The sequence below is a fragment of the Cottoperca gobio genome, chromosome 1, assembly GCF_900634415.1.
Source record: "Cottoperca gobio chromosome 1, fCotGob3.1, whole genome shotgun sequence".
Classification (NCBI taxonomy): domain Eukaryota; kingdom Metazoa; phylum Chordata; class Actinopteri; order Perciformes; family Bovichtidae; genus Cottoperca; species Cottoperca gobio.
Genome location: NC_041355.1, coordinates 221,944 through 239,507, shown reverse-complemented (window position 1 = coordinate 239,507; position 17,564 = coordinate 221,944). Strand labels below are relative to the sequence as shown.

Sequence of the window (17,564 nt, the reverse complement as noted above, 5' to 3'; positions counted from 1 at the left end):
CTAAAGGTCTTTTTGGGAATCTCCGACAAGAACCAGCCTTGTAATTTGTTCAAATAATTATTTTAAACCAAACCACAATGTTTACCAAATAAACTCACTCACTCGTTTCTACTTCCAGCCCTCTCACCTGACGGATATTTATAGTAACTAGGTCAGGTGTTTCTAATCAGAGCTCTCATGGCCGTCAACTTGGAAGGACATCTCGAGAGGCTTTCATGTCCACGAAAAGCTGAACCTCAAACCACATTCATGGCGGATCAGAATTAAACGCTCACGACAGAACAATCTACATATTCAAAACCCTCTCGTCATGAAATCTGCAACCAGGACATTTATATTTCTACTTGACAAAATGTTTAGATTCTGTGTTTTTAAATGTCATTAAATGATCAAACAAGTCATTTCAGCTGTAAAGTGTTTATTGTGAAGTCGACTTTAACATTATTAACCACGTTTTTCACAGTTGTGATTTTACATCATGAGGAGAAAGAGAAACAGAACAGAAAATGACAAAGTGTGTGTTCGTGACGTAGCGACCGCTCGTAGGGCTAGTCTGGAATTAGCCGGTGAGCTAACGGCTAACACATGCTACAAAGAATCTTTCTGTTCGATCTACGACCTCTGAAAGTATCTGTTGTTCATCATAACGTTCAATAAAGAGAGAAGAGGGGAAACAACACTGAAACTCAGTTCCCAAACAACTAAACTTTATTCTCTATCACGACTCGAGGGGAACGTGTTTTCTCCGGGATATCTCGCAAGTCTTTAGCAATCTAAAATAAAACTAAACAAAAATGCAATAAAACTACTTGGTTATGTTTAGTAAAAGATGTTTGTTCGGTTATTTAAGTTACGGACGTTTATCAAAGTCAACGTTGACCTGGTTTCCCCCCTAAACCTCCACAAACGTTCCCCTCGTAGCGTAATTAAACGACGATGCAGATACGTTGGAGAGCAGTCTGCTCAATGAGAAGGTTCGTTAGCTCGTATTTATCTCCGACTCGTCTCATAGCTGTCGGTTAACCCTCTCTGTCGTGGAACAGTTTGTACTGACAGATTAAATAATGTGTGACACAGTTTATAAGAGGCGATAACTTCCTTCCACTGGACTCTCTGGCTCTCGGCTCCTTCAGACATCAGCACTGTGTCGCTCTCACAGCTGCAGAAACAATATTTATCTTAACTACACTGTAAACTAGCTACTGTTTCTACTATTCACACATCTTAAGCACAGAGATTTATGTTACAATGACAACAAACTTGATTTGATGAAGACGGTTTGCTGTCGGTCACACTTGTCAAAGTTAAACTTCTGATTTTCTGATTCCATTGAACTGAATTGATTTTGCAGATGTGAGGGACTTGAGCGTTTAATCCCTCCACTGCTGCAGCGGAGCGGCTCAGACTCCGACACCTCACACCGTGTTTGTTCTGGACATCTTCCAGGTGTGAATGTGTGTGAACACGGCGTAAATGACAAATACGGCTCCTGGTGAAACTTCTTGAATACATAAAGGTTAAAAACAACAGTAATTTATCAATGAATCAAACCGTAACTAACCACATTAGACATACTGTTAATCCATAGCGATCCAACCGTTGTTAATGTGGCGCCGTTTACACCTTGAAACCAGGTAAACCAGTTCAGTGTAATTGGTTTTAAAGCCGCAGAGATTATGTGATGTTGGGATCTGCTCTGCCGACAAACTAGAATCGTTCATCGTAGAAATAAACTTTTACAGGAACCGCTCTTGTTTTAACAAGACTTTATTATAAAGACATAAATGTACATATTTCAGATTTCAATGGAATACTGACATTGCGTGTCTAATTTCACATTTTTTATTTTTTTTCCTCCGCAAAGAACAAATAGAAAAAAAAATCTTTCACTTTATAAACAAGTGCTGCAATTCAATCTCCAAAACACAACACCCCACAGGCTGGACTCGAGTTTCTGAACAAGATTAAAGTTGGAAATCAGATAGAAATGAACTTCAGCGACCTGGAAATCAAAGCAGCATCGAGTTTAGAAAACAAGCTTTCAGGAGAAGCCCGTTAAAGAGTCTAATTGATGTTTTCTTCATGTTGTTTCTTTGAAGAATAATCCCAAAGACGATCCGAGACTGCTCACTCTTGCAGGTTCCACTGAAATGTTTCTATTAAAGGCCTTCGAGAGTCGTGGGTCAGTTTCTCTCGGGTTCTGGAGTAGAAAAATAATCCTGGACGAGTCGATCCTGCTGATGACGACAGAGCTGAACCCGAGGCTTCAGACATCCGTGCGCCGATTCAGTTCACAAATAAACTTTCTTAAAATGTCTCTACTATTAGTTTAAAGGATCTTCAAAAATAAAACCACCAACAACAGAAAGAACACTTCTTTGTAAGCAGAGAAGAAGAGAAACACAGGAGGTCACAGCACTTGGAAACGCCATGAGGCCTGGTCTTTGTAGTCCAAACAGTCGGAGGCGTTGAAGTTGAGTTTCCAGGCCGAAGCCGCCGCCGTCTGCTCTTTGTAATCCAGACAATCTGTGGAGTTGAAGGTGAGGCCGGGCGCGCTGTACGCCTGGTGGTGGTGCGACGGGTGGTGGTGATGGTGGTGGTGCCCTGACGTCTGGCCGATGTGGTGATGCGGGTGTGCCGACATGGAGCTGCCAGTCATGGGGCTGAGCTGGTGCGGGTGATGCGGGTGGTGGTGGGAGTGCATGGGTGCCAGGTACGAGCCGCACTCTACGCCGCCAAAGTAAGAGCCTGAAGCCGAGGCCGGGTAACCCTGGCTGTACGCCGCCGCCGTCTGGCTGTACGACACCGGGTAGGAGGTTGTTCCCCCGGTGCCGGAGGACGACACGGAGCGCTGCATGCAGGAGGCGCTGGTGGGGGCGGCGGGGTCGGGCAGTGTTGCTGGCGCCGGGGCCGGGGAGATGGGCGCCGGGCTCCAGATGGACGACACCGGGGCGGTGACGGAGGTAGAGGTGCTGATCAGGCCGGGACCGCCGAGGCCGGAGGAGGAGGAAGAGGAGGATGTAGAGGAGGAAGTGGAGGAGGAGCTGGACACCGCCGGCGGGGTGAACTGGCCGCTGCTCTCTGAACCGGTGCTCTCTCTCGTAGGAGACGACTTCTTCTTCATTGGTTTCACCTTGGCGCTGTTGCTGCTCTGCTGCTGCTGCCGACATTTGGCTCGTCGGTTCTTAAACCAGACCTGAGGAAGGAGGAGAGGTCGAAAGGTCAACGTCACATGTCGTCATAAAACCAAAAAAACAGCCAAACCCGACGGAGCCGGCGGGAACTAAACAACTTCCAAACACTTCCCTCTAACATGAGCTGGGGCTCTGACCTTTGACCTTTACTGCTGCAGTTCATCCAGACTCTTCTCTGTGGATGAACTGCAGCAGAACCACATCAGAACCAAAACACCAGTAAATGTGCAGAACCTTTCAGCACAACATAAAAACTTTAAAGGGTCAGTTCACACACATTTAAAAAACAAAACATGTTCTTGTCTTGGTGGCATTTAAACATGCAGATCATTTTGGTTTGGTTTTGGATTTTGTCCAAGTTTTGAGATTTCTGCATCCTGTTTAGATGTAAATTAAATACTGTTTGTAGAGCTGCGTTACCGTATTAAAAAACACTTTTGTCTCTGTTACAGATGAAATAATCCACTATTATTAGGGACTATTTCTTCAGTAGAAAGTAGTTCCTTCTGGGAAGATACACTTGTTCACCTACATTGTGCTGAGTTGGAGGCAGAAACCTCCGAAACATATATTTATAAATCTGGACAAATAAAATTAAAACTATGTGCAACTAAAAAACAACTAAAAACAAACAAAGAAGAAATATCTGTTTCTGTGATGTTGGTGAACTAACCCTGTAAACCTGTTTTACTCAATGAATGATATTCACTTAATAAGAATAACACATATTTGACAAAATGATTAATATTATTAGTAACAACGCAGCGAGATCTCAGAGGAAACTGCTCAATCGTGTCAAATTAAATGTTTGAATGAAAACTCATGTAGACTCAACCACCGTGGTTTTTCAAAATAAAGTAACCAGAACAATCACCAATAACTCAATGACAAAATACCTTTGAGATAAAAACCTTCTACCTTGTCTGCTTCTTAAAAGATATGATCGATTGCAGGACTTGTCATACTTTAAATATATATATATATATATATAAATATATATATATATATATATATATATATATATATAATATATATATATATATATATATATATGGTGGGATATATTTATACAATTCAAACTACAGTAAAACACACAAAAAAACCTTGTGTGGCTAAAACAAAAACTAACATTTATAGTTGTTTTAATGTTTTGTTTTAATATGTACATGAACTTTTAGGAGTAGAACTTGCAGTGGGCCTATTAGAGCAATGTTTAAAAAAAGAAATAAGCTTCCAGAAAAATAACGACAGCCACTCTGACTATACTGATAATACTGATAACCTGTCAGAGGGGAATTAGTAAATGCTCTGGTGGTAAAAGCGGCCTGTCAGCAGCAGCAGTAAGCAGAGAGGCTGCAGCCATAATTGCAGCTTTAAGCCCAGCAGAGGGCTGCTGCAGCCGGGGAGGAGAACCCTCTCTCAGCCTGTTCTAAAGAAAGCTGGTCCTCCACTCTGCCACAGCACAGCCCAACTCTCCCCTTTCATTAAAGACTTGTCTCTACTTGATCAATAATAGCTGAACTATACTTGTTTTTTGTACACTGGAGCTCGTTGTGCAGAGGCCTGAGGTTGAACACACAGAAAGGTTCATGAGAAAGTGGCACCAGAACCTCAGATGCATGAAACTCTCTGTGTGACTTAAAGTAAAGTGGAGCATGAAACTATCAGCTTCAAGGAAACTTGAGCTGCGAATGCTGTGACCTCTAAATCTCTGCGTTTCTTGCATTGTGTTTGCTCATTTTAACATCAAGTATGCAACGTTATTTATTAAACTTCAGCAGATTTAAATTAGAGGAAATATTAATGAATTCTCCCAAATTTGATTTTATATTTGAAAGGTTTCCTTCTCCTGCGCAATGGAGTTAAAACGTTCACGTCCCTGACACATAGTAGTGAGTCTGACCTGCACTCTGGACTCCGGCAGGTTGATCTTCAGCGCCACCTCCTCCCTCATGAAGATGTCCGGGTAGCGCGTCTTGGCGAACAACGACTCCAAGATGTCCAGCTGCGTCCGCGTAAAGGTGGTCCGCTCGCGGCGCTGCTTCCGCGGGTTACCTGGAAAATACATATTTTTTAAAACACATATTTAATTACTCTGTCCAAGACTTAAACTCCACTTTTATATCCCTGCATTGTTCCACGGAGATATGTCCCGCGTAAATGCAGTTTTCTTTTTAATTCGTGTTGTGCCACTGCGCTGTGATTATTAGTTTCTCACATGCCCAGTCCCCCCCCCCCCCCCCGCGTATTTAGACGTAGGCACTTCGATATAGGAGCGTGTTATCATCACGATTAAAGTGATGTATAGACTTAACAACAGTACAAACATTATAAAGTACAACTTGATTGTGGCCTAAATGCACCAGCAGCGCAGACAGTTTAATATCCCACACCTTTAACAACATGCAGAAACTAAAGTTCCCCCCCGCGATGATCACACACACTTTTATTGTTCAGCTTCTAAACGTCTCTTTAAGATTTCTAAAATGATTTATTATATTTGATGTTACTCGTCTTTTTACTAACCAGACGACAGTACCGAGTTATAAACTTTAAAACAAATATGAGAGATGGAGAAGTGAAAAATAATCTACGTATTGATGACGCAACACGTGCAGCGTTGAAATACAAAGTAAATATAATTATTATAGTAACAGCACAGCACCAGAATATTTGGAGAACCAAAGTTTACAGGATATTATGAAACATATCCTCTAAAAAGCTGCACTGGTGTCGTTAATACCGCAGTGGGGAAGTTTTATTTTTCATATGTTTTATTAGTATAAGTTTGGACTTCATAAACCGGCGTCGGCTCCGTACCCGGGTACCCCACAGACGGGTGCAGCAGGTCCATGGCTCCGCTCAGGCCCAGCCCGTTCATCCCGTACGGGGCCTGTTTGAGGTAAGACATCATGCTGGAAGCACGGAGGGGAGACCGGAGTCTGGACGGACAGAAAGGTGCAGATCTCCCGGTGTTCAGGTGCTCAGCTCCCCGGTGTTCAGGTGCAGATCTCCCGGTGTTCAGGTGCTCAGCTCCCCGGTGTTCAGGTCGGCTCCTGCGAGACAAAGAAGCGCGGTGAGTTTGTGCTATAAATGAGGTAGAAACACACTATTTAATTCATGATATCTTATTTAAATGGTGTTAATGCAGAATGCAACCTTGTAAAAACATGCATATAACTAAACACATACGCTGTGAGTAGAAGTCACACTCTATAATAGCAGACAGGCCCGTCACTTAACCTTTCATTGATGGGAACTTTCACTGCAGCGGTGTAGAAACACTCACACACTGTTACGCAATGAGAACATGTAAATCACTCTGCTGATTGTACATAACAACCTTTGTATTTTACATATCGATGGAATAGATGTTTGTAATTCACGACATTAGAAACACGATGTTCACCTGATGGAAAGTAGCTTGAGGAAACAAGAAACATTTAGTTCGTATGGAGAGTTGATGTGCAGCTGCACGTTAAATTGTTATAACATTTAACTGTTGACGTGTAAATAAAAGCGACGTTCAGGGCCGGAGGAAGCTTCAGGACAGGAAGACGTGAAGCTTTGCGTGAGACGAAACTCCAGCACTTTAATTAATGCGGAATAAAAAGTGACAGCAGGCCTTAACTTTACAGAGAGCATCAGTCTCAATGCAGTAAAGACACAGTTAAAGGCTAGACATGTCACTAAACTCAGTCTGATCTGCACGGGACACACTCTTATTTAATAATAATAATAATAATAATAATAATAATAATAATAATAATAATAATAATAATAATAATAATAATAATAATAATAATAATAATAACACTGCTGCTCAACAAGCCCTCCGTCATTACAGGAGACTGTCCTCAGGACGCATGCACGAGGCCTGTTATCACTCGGATCTTCATTACGTTTTAATTAATTCAATAGCTCACAATTAAATGGACCTGTGGAGACACACGTTTACATTACAGGCCACTCGAGACTTTTCTCACCTCCGGATATCTGCAGGAATGTCAAAGTCTTATTTATTCACTTTAGACTTTAATGTGTAATAATGTGATGCGATTAAATGCACTTTATCTTTTACTTCCTGGGTTTTATATTCTCCCAGTTTTTCCAGTAACGCCGTTTATGTTACAATTCAAATGGTAATTATTTTTTTAGACTCAAAGTATTTGCTTATTAGTCACGTGGTGACTTTTAGGCTACTTGTTTGGTAACATATAAATGTATTTATATCATAGGTCCTCTGTGGTACTTTGTGCTATTGTAACAAGCTTTGGAAAATGCATAAACTACATATAATAATTCACTTTTAGCAAGATGAAACATGTTAAACATACAGTGTCACGTGATAAATCCAAAATAATGAGTAAAGAGTTATTGTATGTAATTAAATAAAAGTAGCCTACATGATATAATATATAAAGAATACAAATAGCACAACGTATCCTTTTAAGAGACGAATCTTTTAAGGATTAACTTTGATTTACTCCTTTTTTCTGCAGAACGTAACGCATTAATAATGAACTGTTAGTATTAGTGTAAGACAATATATTTAGATAAGAATTTGCATAATCCACTGGGATCCTTTTAGCAGGTAAAATCTCAAATTTCGGACTAATAGCAGCTTTTCCTGCAGTGAAAGGAGCCGCGGGCCTCCTGGTGGAGCTGAACTGAGGCGTTAACGCGCCACATAAAGACTTATTTCCATAACCGCAGGAAGGAGAAGAATCACAGAATGTAAATGCGTCAAAACTGTGTGCAAATGAAGTCCATTACAATTTAGATTAGATCTACAGGGCGACAATTAGCAGAGTGGCTCTTATCAGCACAGGTAAGCAGGAGGCTTCGGGCTGAACTGAGCCCACGGAGGAAACATCGAAATAAAGATAAAGTCTACCTAAAACAAAGTTACACGCATTTAATAATATAATATATAATATTTCGTTTTCCTCGTTATTATTATTTAAGAGACAAAACAAATCGTTGAACCTATTTTAAAATCTATTTAATATATAGGCTTATTTTATTTTAGTGTTTTCGTTGTAGAAAAACTCGTTTTGAAAGCTTCCAAATTACTTCAAGTAAAAACCAGGTAGATTATACTTTAAATATCTTTCAAATAAAATAATGTGTAGCCCTAAATATAATGTCAGTACCCTGATGTCAGATCAGACGAAAGATGCTGGTACTCTATCGCTAATTAGGAGAAATAAAAAGGAAATAAAGCAGGTATAGTCTCACCTTCTTCAGGCTCCTTTTTGTTTTTTAAATTCCTCTTTATTGTCAAACCAATGAGATCCAGATTTCAAGAAATATCCACATCGAGGAAACTTAGTTGTTGAAGTAAAGCAGGTTCAGCAGCTCCTCGTGCAACTTTCACCTGTTTCGCGACTAGAAAATTAACATTTCAACGCAGAAAAATAAAAAAATAACCGTGTTGTGACTCTTCCTCCGCGCACGTTCTCTCTCCTGCCGGTGTTGACGGATGGAGATTGACGCTCGTCTCCGAGGCCCGCGCCTCTATGAGTCAAGAAAGCACGCGGCTCTGCGTCCTTTGAGCCAATCACAGCGCTCTGTGGCCTTACGGGGGATGCGAGCGGCCAATCACCTTGCGAGTTTAGCGCCCAAACACCCGCCCCTTTCGAATGGAACGCGCGTCACGTGACGCGAGTGGAACGTTCGTGTCAGAAAGTTAGAGGAGAGAATCGGCCGGCTGCCATTCCTGCAAGAAATCACACATTTAGCTAATTTAAGACAAACTACTGTCATTAAACATTAATTATGAAGTCTATAATGTGCTTTATTTTTATTTTTAAAATTCTATTAGAACAGAATTTGAACCCGCTAACCCAGAATCCTCTGGAGATAAAGGACAAATGTCAAATTGGAGATTTTTTCTGCATCGTCAATAAAACGATAATTAAGATTAAAACAGCAGGTTTAAAATGCAGTTTTTGGCAAACCAAGTGAACTATTACTTTTTTGAGTTTGTAGTAAATCAGGGCCGCCGTCAGGCCCACAACACTCAGGCCACATTAAAGTATTGTTCGTTGCAACAGAACACTAAACACTGGCCGAATATCTTTTTACTGCAATACAAAAGGAGGTATATTTGTCCCTGAACAACAGCGACTACATCAACCATCTGATTCAGTTCAGAAGCAATATAGAAATATTGAGGACAAGAAACCTGGCAGCGAAAATACTGCAAAAGTCAAACATGAGAAGCTGATTAAAGCTGCTGCTGTCATGAATCAGGCGATTTAACTTCAATGACATTTAACTTAAATGAACAGACTGCACTTAAACAATCATAAAGAATGTGTTTTATTCTTAACTACCATATATAATTAAACAAATGTATAGGGTGCATAATGTTAACAATACTTTCTGCAAGACATCAGTAGGCCTAATACATTACCAAGCATAACAATAAATTAAGTAATTTATAAGAGAAGAAATTGCTTAAATTCCACAGCGAATAATAATTTAGAATCGTAAGCAGGAAGTACCTGTTGAGAAATGTAACCGTGTGGGGGCCTTCTGCTGCAGGGACATAATAACACAATCACAACAAAACAATTGGCAGGTTGTGTTGAAATGCATATGTTGGAAATCTTTCTTGTCTCATTTCCTCTGTGTGTCCCACAGAAATTGTCTGTGGCCGACGGCAACAAAGCCAGTAATTGATCACAAGTATCAAGATATCAAATGGTCGAAGTCATTGTTGTTGTGAGGGTTTCGGGGGTCTAATCCCAAATTGCAGGAGTATTTTCTTAATACTAAGCCCGCAAATCCAAGGATCAGGCAGCATAAAGAGGTGTGTGTGTGTGTGTGTGTGTGTGTGTGTGTGTGTGTGTGTGTGTGTGTGTGTGTGTGTGTGTGTGTGTGTGTGTGTGTGTGTGTGTGTGTGTGTGTGTGTGTGTTGGAGGTGGTGGTGGGGGTTAAGTTTGGAGAGGGTTCTCGTCTGTGTTGTCGGCGCTTATGATGCATAAAATCCCAGGTTGTCAGAAAGCATGCAGGAGGCTCCGGCCAGGCTGCTGCACACTTTATAGGGGGGAAAACACACACACACACAACCTGCCGTGCAGACACAGAACAGGGCGGAAAAGCCCTTTAAATCAGCTGACAACAGTGAGTTTGGCTGCAGGCTGAAGGAAGAGTGCAGCTCAGCAGGCAGGTGAAGATGGGACAGATGAAAACACACCAGAAGAACCAAAACACGTCTCATATCTGGTTTGGATTCAACAGGAGACGATGTTGCTCTGCTGGGACTCTCAGGTAAGAAGAACTAAACTAGCTGTTAGTTGTTTGTGGTCACAATGATTTGTATAAACGTTTTAAAAAGGGCCAAACTGTCTCCATTAGGTTTTAAAGCGCAGCTGTCATGTTGGAGGTTTCGTAGATTCAGGCCAAAATATCAAATAGTGAAAGTATTTCTTCCTGGAGGGTGTGTAACGTGATCATCTGCTGAACAATGTTGCTGTGAGTGTTTGAAATACTTCTGATTGTCTGAATAAGTTTAGATCTTTGAGGTGATTTCTGATAAACTGTGTTAAAGTGTGTCGGTTTGTAAAATGCATTTAAAAAAGAAACGGAAAGTTGTTGAGCTGAATGCAAATATATATATATATATATTCTAATGTTATTAAGAGGACACTAAAGCTGAACATCAACCAGTGAAACTGTTTCTCTCTCATGTGATGTATAGAACACTAATGTAAGGAAGGTGAGAGTCTCCACCGGCTCAGCAACCTTTAAAGTGAATATAAACCATAGCTTCTGATTGTAATTCAGTTTCTTGTGAGTGAGCATGAAGCGAAAGTGATCGAAACACTGGAGGTGACAGGACGGTGACGTAGAGAGGAGCGTGTGATGATGTAACATCCTCTGTTTTATCTGCTAACACTTCAGTAGTAGTCTTTATTATTACAAATAGAATTCTTTAAGGTGTTATAGGACAGTGAGGTGTAGTCATTGTGTGGTTGTGTTAGTAGGACATTTATAAACGTAACATTTCCTCTTTATAAGCAAGAAGAAAACATTAAGATGTGATAGTGTAAGATCCTCATGGCCGGAATGATCTCGGTAAAGGATATTAGAAAAGTAAACCTCTGAACCGTATTAAAACATTTACTGACTGGATTAAATCACACACACACTGAGGCTGTGCCGTGGTGACAGTGTGCTGGGAGCGCCGCCTCAACAGCTTTAAATGTAAAAACAAATGATTTCCTCTCGTCTCCTCTCCAGCGTCCTCAATCATGTATTTCCCAGAATGCCTCTGTGTTCAGTGTGTGTTGTGGGTAATTGTGATAAGACCTCAGTCCGGTGACAAAGTTCAGAACAATGCAGGAAGTAGTTTGTGCTTCAAAGCAGAAATAAGCCGAGCTGTTGTTTCCATCTGCAGAGAGGAAGAACATTTTTATAACGTCGCCACTAAATCCAGGATTCTGCAGAACTGTCCAACACGTGCGTGTGACCCGATTATCTCTACCAAACTAAACGTACACTTTATTGTGTATGTTTTGGTTCTCTGCTCACAGGCGTCACATGTTCTTTAAATAACCACAAATCAATTCTCAACTTTGCCTCAAAGGTCTTCACAGATTCACGCAGGAAGACTTCTGCAAATACGGGAACTGTTTGAAAGCCCTCAGGGTGTGCAGGGACTTATGGGTAACGGCTCACCAGAGTAGAGCACACATGGAAGATTTACTTTATATACTACGATGTTTAAATGACACTAGAAGTGTGGAGTCAGCACTGCAACACACAGACAGAAGAAACTCTAAACACAACCTGTGTTTTAAATTCATCCACATGGCGTTAAATAAAAAGCACCACTTTAAGGTTGTGACACGTGGACGGATGCACAAACCTGAGAGATATAATGCACATATTGTGTAAAACAGCCAACAAATATTAAATAATAAAATATAAACTGACAGTTGAGTCCTCAACGAAGTTGGAGAATATGGATTCTTTTGTTGTTTCTTCTCTTTGTGCACTTCTTCATTCTGCACCACGTCTGGATGTTTCTATAGGTGAAGAAGGACTTTTAGCTTTTCCATGTAGGAGCTTGAAGACACTGTATTATATCCATACAGAATACAGACAGTCGACGCAAAGTGAAGAATCAATAGTTGAATCGATTGGGATCAGCTGCAGACCTGCAGGTGTGACTCTCGACATGCAGACCGAGAGAGAAGCTCTCTGCACATTTATGGACTCACTTGACCCGGCTGACGCTTTCTTTCTGCTTCAAACATCTCAGTAATGAAGTCGGCTCGGTGCAGCTGACGGAGCAGACGGCAGCTGCTGCACAGAGGGGAAACAACATCAACACAAACAAACACTTGTAGGAAGCAGAAAATAATGTCAACGAGTAAAAACATTCAGGCTCATTAAACTGAAATGCAAGACAGGAAGTACGAGAGCAGATTTAAAGAGTTAAAGGCCTTCGGATCTGCAGCTTCCAATTTGACCAGTTTAAACAAATTGAATAAAAGTTTCATGAAACTGAATCTGTTTCATTCAGTGATTCAGATTTGATTCATATTTTTAAAACACTTGTATGTCTGAAGTCTGGCTGGAGAAGAAATGTGTTGTTGGTTTGTTTTTACAGCTGGGTTTAAAACAGTGTATGAGTCCTGCAGCTAAATCCTGCTGCGTTCAGTAAAATGTCTAATCTCACAGTTCCAACAATGGATTGTTCTTTAGTCTTCACGCTCTCAGAACAACGTCTGGTTAGCTTCCCTTAAAGAATCCAACGCTATGAATCAGAAGTAGATTCATTCATTTACAAGTCATGTATGAGAATCCATCAAACACGATATATCATTTAGTTATTTTATCGACTTCACACAATTCTACCGGTGCAGGTCAACTTAATGACGTCAGTTTATGAGCTTAGTTCATACAAATACAAATGTTACCGTATAAAACACACAGTCGACATTAAAATAGGATCATCTTGTTCAAAACAAACAGCGTTAAAATGAAAGCAGTTTTCTTTTCTTTAACTGAGATTAAAACATATTGAGATGTTGGAGGTTACAGCTCAGGCTCTTGAGAGGATGCACTCCTGTGATACGTTCGCGACCTAATTTATGGGAAACAAAGAGTAAATTCTCCAAAAAGGGAAGGGGGGGGGGGGTTGCTTGTTGAGTAATTTGATCATTTATATTTTGTTTTAATCTTGCTGCAGACTGATACCTGATACCTTCAGTCCCCCAAATGACATAATATTAATAATAATGCAATTAGCTTTAAGGTCCCATAGATCTATGATCTTCTCAGCTGCTGTTATGAAACCCACTCAGCCGTCAGCTGACAGCTCTGACTGACAGACACCTGAGGAGCCGCAGCAGAAACAGGAAATGAGAAACGACTCGTCATTCAGTGTCAAGTACAGTACAGAGTGCTCAGCAGCGAGTCCGCTGAGAGAGGAGCATGTAGCCGTCAATCACAGGCACTGTGGCGCCGCCCCCCTCATTAAGAAGGCAAACAATGAAGAAGAAGAGGGGAGGGAGAAATCAGACACCAGAGCCACGAAACCAACTGACCCCATCCAGTACCCATCACCCCCTGAAACACAGAGGTGTGTGTGTGTGTGGAGGAAATTACTTGGATGTGTGTGTGTGTGTGTGTGTGGGTGGGGGGTTAACTTCCAATCCTTTTAGGATTATGCCCCCCCCCCCCCCCCCCCACCTCTCTCTCTGGCTCTGTTCTTCGCTCTTTCACTCTGCTGCCCCTCGGGCAATCACGTTAAAACTTGCATGGCCAGCGCTCATTCAGATATCTCTAACAATGCGTAGCAGCGGTAACCATGTGAGCGCTGGCAAAGCACGCAGGAATGCACAGATTCTGCTCCCCGTCACCCTCCCTGGACTAACAACAAAACAAGAAAAAAGGGGAAATATTGAAGGCGATAAAGCATTTCCCAGATGTCTTGGAGCAAAATGGCTGCTTTTTAAAGAACAATTAGCAAAGCAGCTCTTTGTAAAGGAAAGTCACATGTGATCATTGAACACATGTTGGTTCTTTCACACCAGGGAGGTGAAACAGATTCACAGAGACGCTTTAAAAGCATAATAACTGTTGAGTCATCTTTGGTCACTTTATTTCCTACATTTACGACGAACAAAATATCAGACATGAAACAAATGAATGAACAGAAACAGAGTAATGAACCCGAGAAGTGTAGACACATGTCAGCTTGTTGTATGACCTCTGTTAGCATCCATTAATGCACTGAAGGGCACTGAAGGGTGCTGATTCTGCCCAAATGAAAAGCATCCAACTCGGCAACTGTTGTTAGCAGTGGGACAAGATGGCGTACACATCGGGGGTCAGGACGAGGTCTGTCATCGGTCTGTGCATGACGCGTCTGCAGAAATGCTGCGTCTGTGAACACCAAGATGTCTCTTCCATCATTTAGCCATCGCAGCAGCATAACTCGGTGGTTTGCGTTGGTCACTTTGGTTCTGATGAAATCTTCACAATTTTTGCACGGATCGACGTGAATTTCAGTTCTCAAAACTCGTCGTTTCCTGGTTGATGAATCGTCACAATTTCCACTTGTGCTACACTTCAATGCTATCACATCACATCACACGCTAACATAGCAAAACATGGTGGTTCATTTGCGGATCCACCGATGAGATCTGGGCCCTTGCGCCCAAAAATGTCCCGATATGTCGTTTTATTCCAGGCTGATGTTGTGTTCATGTCCTCCTTCTCTGTTTGTGACCGGTTTCTTATCTGGTCTAAAACAATCCGTATCGAGTGATGAATCCGTCAACTCAACACCATTTTGTAATTGACATGAAAGCTGCAGTATCGGTTGCTCGGAGGAGATCACTTAATGTGGAATTAATATTTAGATTGAAGAGTTTTTTGCAATCACATCCATGCATGTCACCATTTTAGTATCAATTTTCAGCTGCCATTCTTCTTGCTCTGGCATCGGAAGATGGAGTCTCCCGATCGGCTTTCCAACAGGGGAAACAGCCGTCAATGAACACGGCACCAGGTCTACGTGAAGCTGTGAAAACGTCAGAGATTTCGAGGTCTGGAAGCTTTGCCTGATTATCAGACTTGTGCAATCTGGCAGCCGAGCAAACTAGAGCACAACTCGGTGCACCAGCAGCCAAAATCAGCCCAACTTGTCTGGCATCAAACTCAACGCACAGCTGATTGTGAGATACACAATGCACTGAGAACAGAGAAGATGGAGCTGAGATGGAGAACTAGTGTAGAGAAAGACATACTGAACATAAACGTGGTAGAAAGTGTTCAGAAATAGACGATAGAAGAGAGAAAGTAACTCTAGTGGGCAGGAGAGTAGATTTAGATATCAAATATATTTTAGAAAACACAGGTTTACACACAGTAGTACTTCTGGTTCTCTCTCACTGTATGTCACTGTGGATAAGTCTCAGCTAAATGTCCTAAAACGTGAACGCACACCTACCAAACAGCTCCTGATCCTGTTTGGAGCCCCAGAGGAGCAGAGGGCAGAGACGAGCGCTCCCTCTCTGTGCAGGAGGGAGGGAATTGCCATCCGGCCTTATCTCCAGGTCCAGTCAACTAGAGGCGGTGAGAGAGTTTGCTCCATCATCAGAGCCGGCCATTTGATAGGATTCTGGCACTGCAGCTAATCAATCTGCAGCACAGAGCTGCTAGAAGACCTGTAACAAAGCTCAAAGAGCCTCACAAATGGCCTAGTCCTGGGGATAAGCCCCTGCACAGGATTACATATTGATTTTGAACGTCTAAAAAAGCTTATCATATGAAACCGCCACAGACTACAAAAGTAGCGGAGTCTATGCATGAATCCGTCTTTTAGAGAAGCGCATCAACTTTCAAATACAGAGACCCCGAGCATGAACCAAAACAGAAATAAATGGTGGAGAAATCAATGGCAGGGATGAGGTGCACATTGTTAACCGGGGAATCCCAACTCGACCTGGCGTCTCGGCGGTGGAGGGATGGGGGAGGCTGCGTGTTTGCTTCTTCGTATTGTGCCGATTTATTTATTCTTATCCTTCAAATTCTTCTGGAATAGATTTCCAATAGTTCTTTTTCAAACCTTAGTTTTATATGCGGTTACATTTAAGTTGAGTTCTTTTATGTTTCAGTGTCTGTGTTGGTTTAATGTTCGGACTGCAGGCAAGTCCAATTAGCTTCTTTAAGACCGTCCGCGCCATGCGAGAGATCAGATCGGAGTTGTGCGTCCAGACATCACCAACCTATCTGCATGGGTTGCTGTGGTAACGACGTAAGCGTCAGTAATTACGCCAACTTTACGCATTATAGTAGCACAACTGTAAGGACTGAGGACAGAGACGAGGACTTCCTGTAAGATGTGTCCGTGAGTTATTAATAACGTCCACACCTGGAATATGTTCTAGTAAAGTTACCTGAAGCTGCTTCTGTCGTCTGTCCACAGACCTTTGTCCTCCTCCATATCGCCCTCCGCTCGCAGCCGCACGCATTCTGGATTCAAACTTAAACTTTATTCATTTATATAATGCCTGTTGTGCAATGTTGATTGACAGAAGATGAATCCAAATGACTTTGGTCATTTTCATCACACGCCACCAAAACTGGTGAAACTGCTTTAAAGAAATGTTCAGAATGTGAGTCCCAGTGTCTTCAGCTGCTCGTCCACCTTCTCTCGTCTGCCTGAACGTGAGATGTCGTGCAGACCGGCGGCCGGCGGCTCCTGAAAGTGATTCCATCACTGTTCCACAGGAAACCTTTATCAGGAAACCTTTGAGGACATGTTTGACCCACCCTTCCAAACACACACACGCTCACACACACAAATCACCCTAAAAACAAATAAAAACCTGCATGTCCTTGATACAAGACGCAGCGTCAAATACAGCCGCTTCCCTTCCATCAATAATCTGCACTTAATAATCAGGAGATTAACTGATATCAGGTGTGCAGATGACTGGCGGCTAAAAACAACTAAGAAGGATGGGAGGAGGGAGGCTGAACAGCAGAGTCCCCTAAGCAAAGCGCAGCCCCCCTCCTCCCTCCAAACATAAAACTAATTAGAATTGATTTATTATGGATCAGGTACCTTATCAGGTGAGAGAGAGAATTACCATGGTGAGCCAAAGGGCTGCGGCAGGTCGCTGCTGAATGGTAAAATCAATCTGAGTCGACTGCGTAGCATCCCAACGAGAACGACACGAAAAACTGCTTCTGCAACGTCTAGAAATCCTGAAATAATTCACATTTTGTTTACGCATGAAACTCAATATTAATTCAAGCAGATGTAGCTGAGGAGCGTGCGTTGTGTCAAGTGAAATTTGTTTTGGCAACGTGTCATATTTTAATAAACAGAAGAAA

At 41.9% G+C, this 17,564-nt stretch overlaps 1 protein-coding gene across 1 annotated transcript; it reads right to left on the bottom strand.

The window, feature by feature from the left end:
* Nucleotides 1–1,708: 1,708 nt before the first annotated feature.
* On the bottom strand, nt 1,709–8,673 carry LOC115009809 (homeobox protein OTX1 B-like). The gene is made up of 4 exons (XM_029434065.1): nt 8,436–8,673; nt 6,015–6,250; nt 5,098–5,249; nt 1,709–3,196 (listed from the first exon to the last, which is right to left on the bottom strand). The coding sequence occupies exons 2-4, from the start codon at nt 6,106–6,108 to the stop codon at nt 2,411–2,413; spliced, it is 1,032 nt and encodes a 343-aa protein (XP_029289925.1). The 5' UTR covers nt 6,109–6,250; nt 8,436–8,673; the 3' UTR covers nt 1,709–2,410.
* Between the last annotated feature and the right edge of the window lie 8,891 nt (nt 8,674–17,564).

Coding starts and splice junctions, on each gene's coding strand:
- LOC115009809 (XM_029434065.1), bottom strand. CDS start 6,108: ATGATGTCTTACCTCAAACAGGCCCCGTACGGGATGAACGGGCTGGGC. Junction 5,250..6,014: donor CCCGTCTGTGGGGTACCCGG/GTACGGAGCCGA, acceptor TGTATTTTCCAG/GTAACCCGCGGAAGCAGCGC. Junction 3,197..5,097: donor TGCCGGAGTCCAGAGTGCAG/GTCAGACTCACT, acceptor CTCCTTCCTCAG/GTCTGGTTTAAGAACCGACG.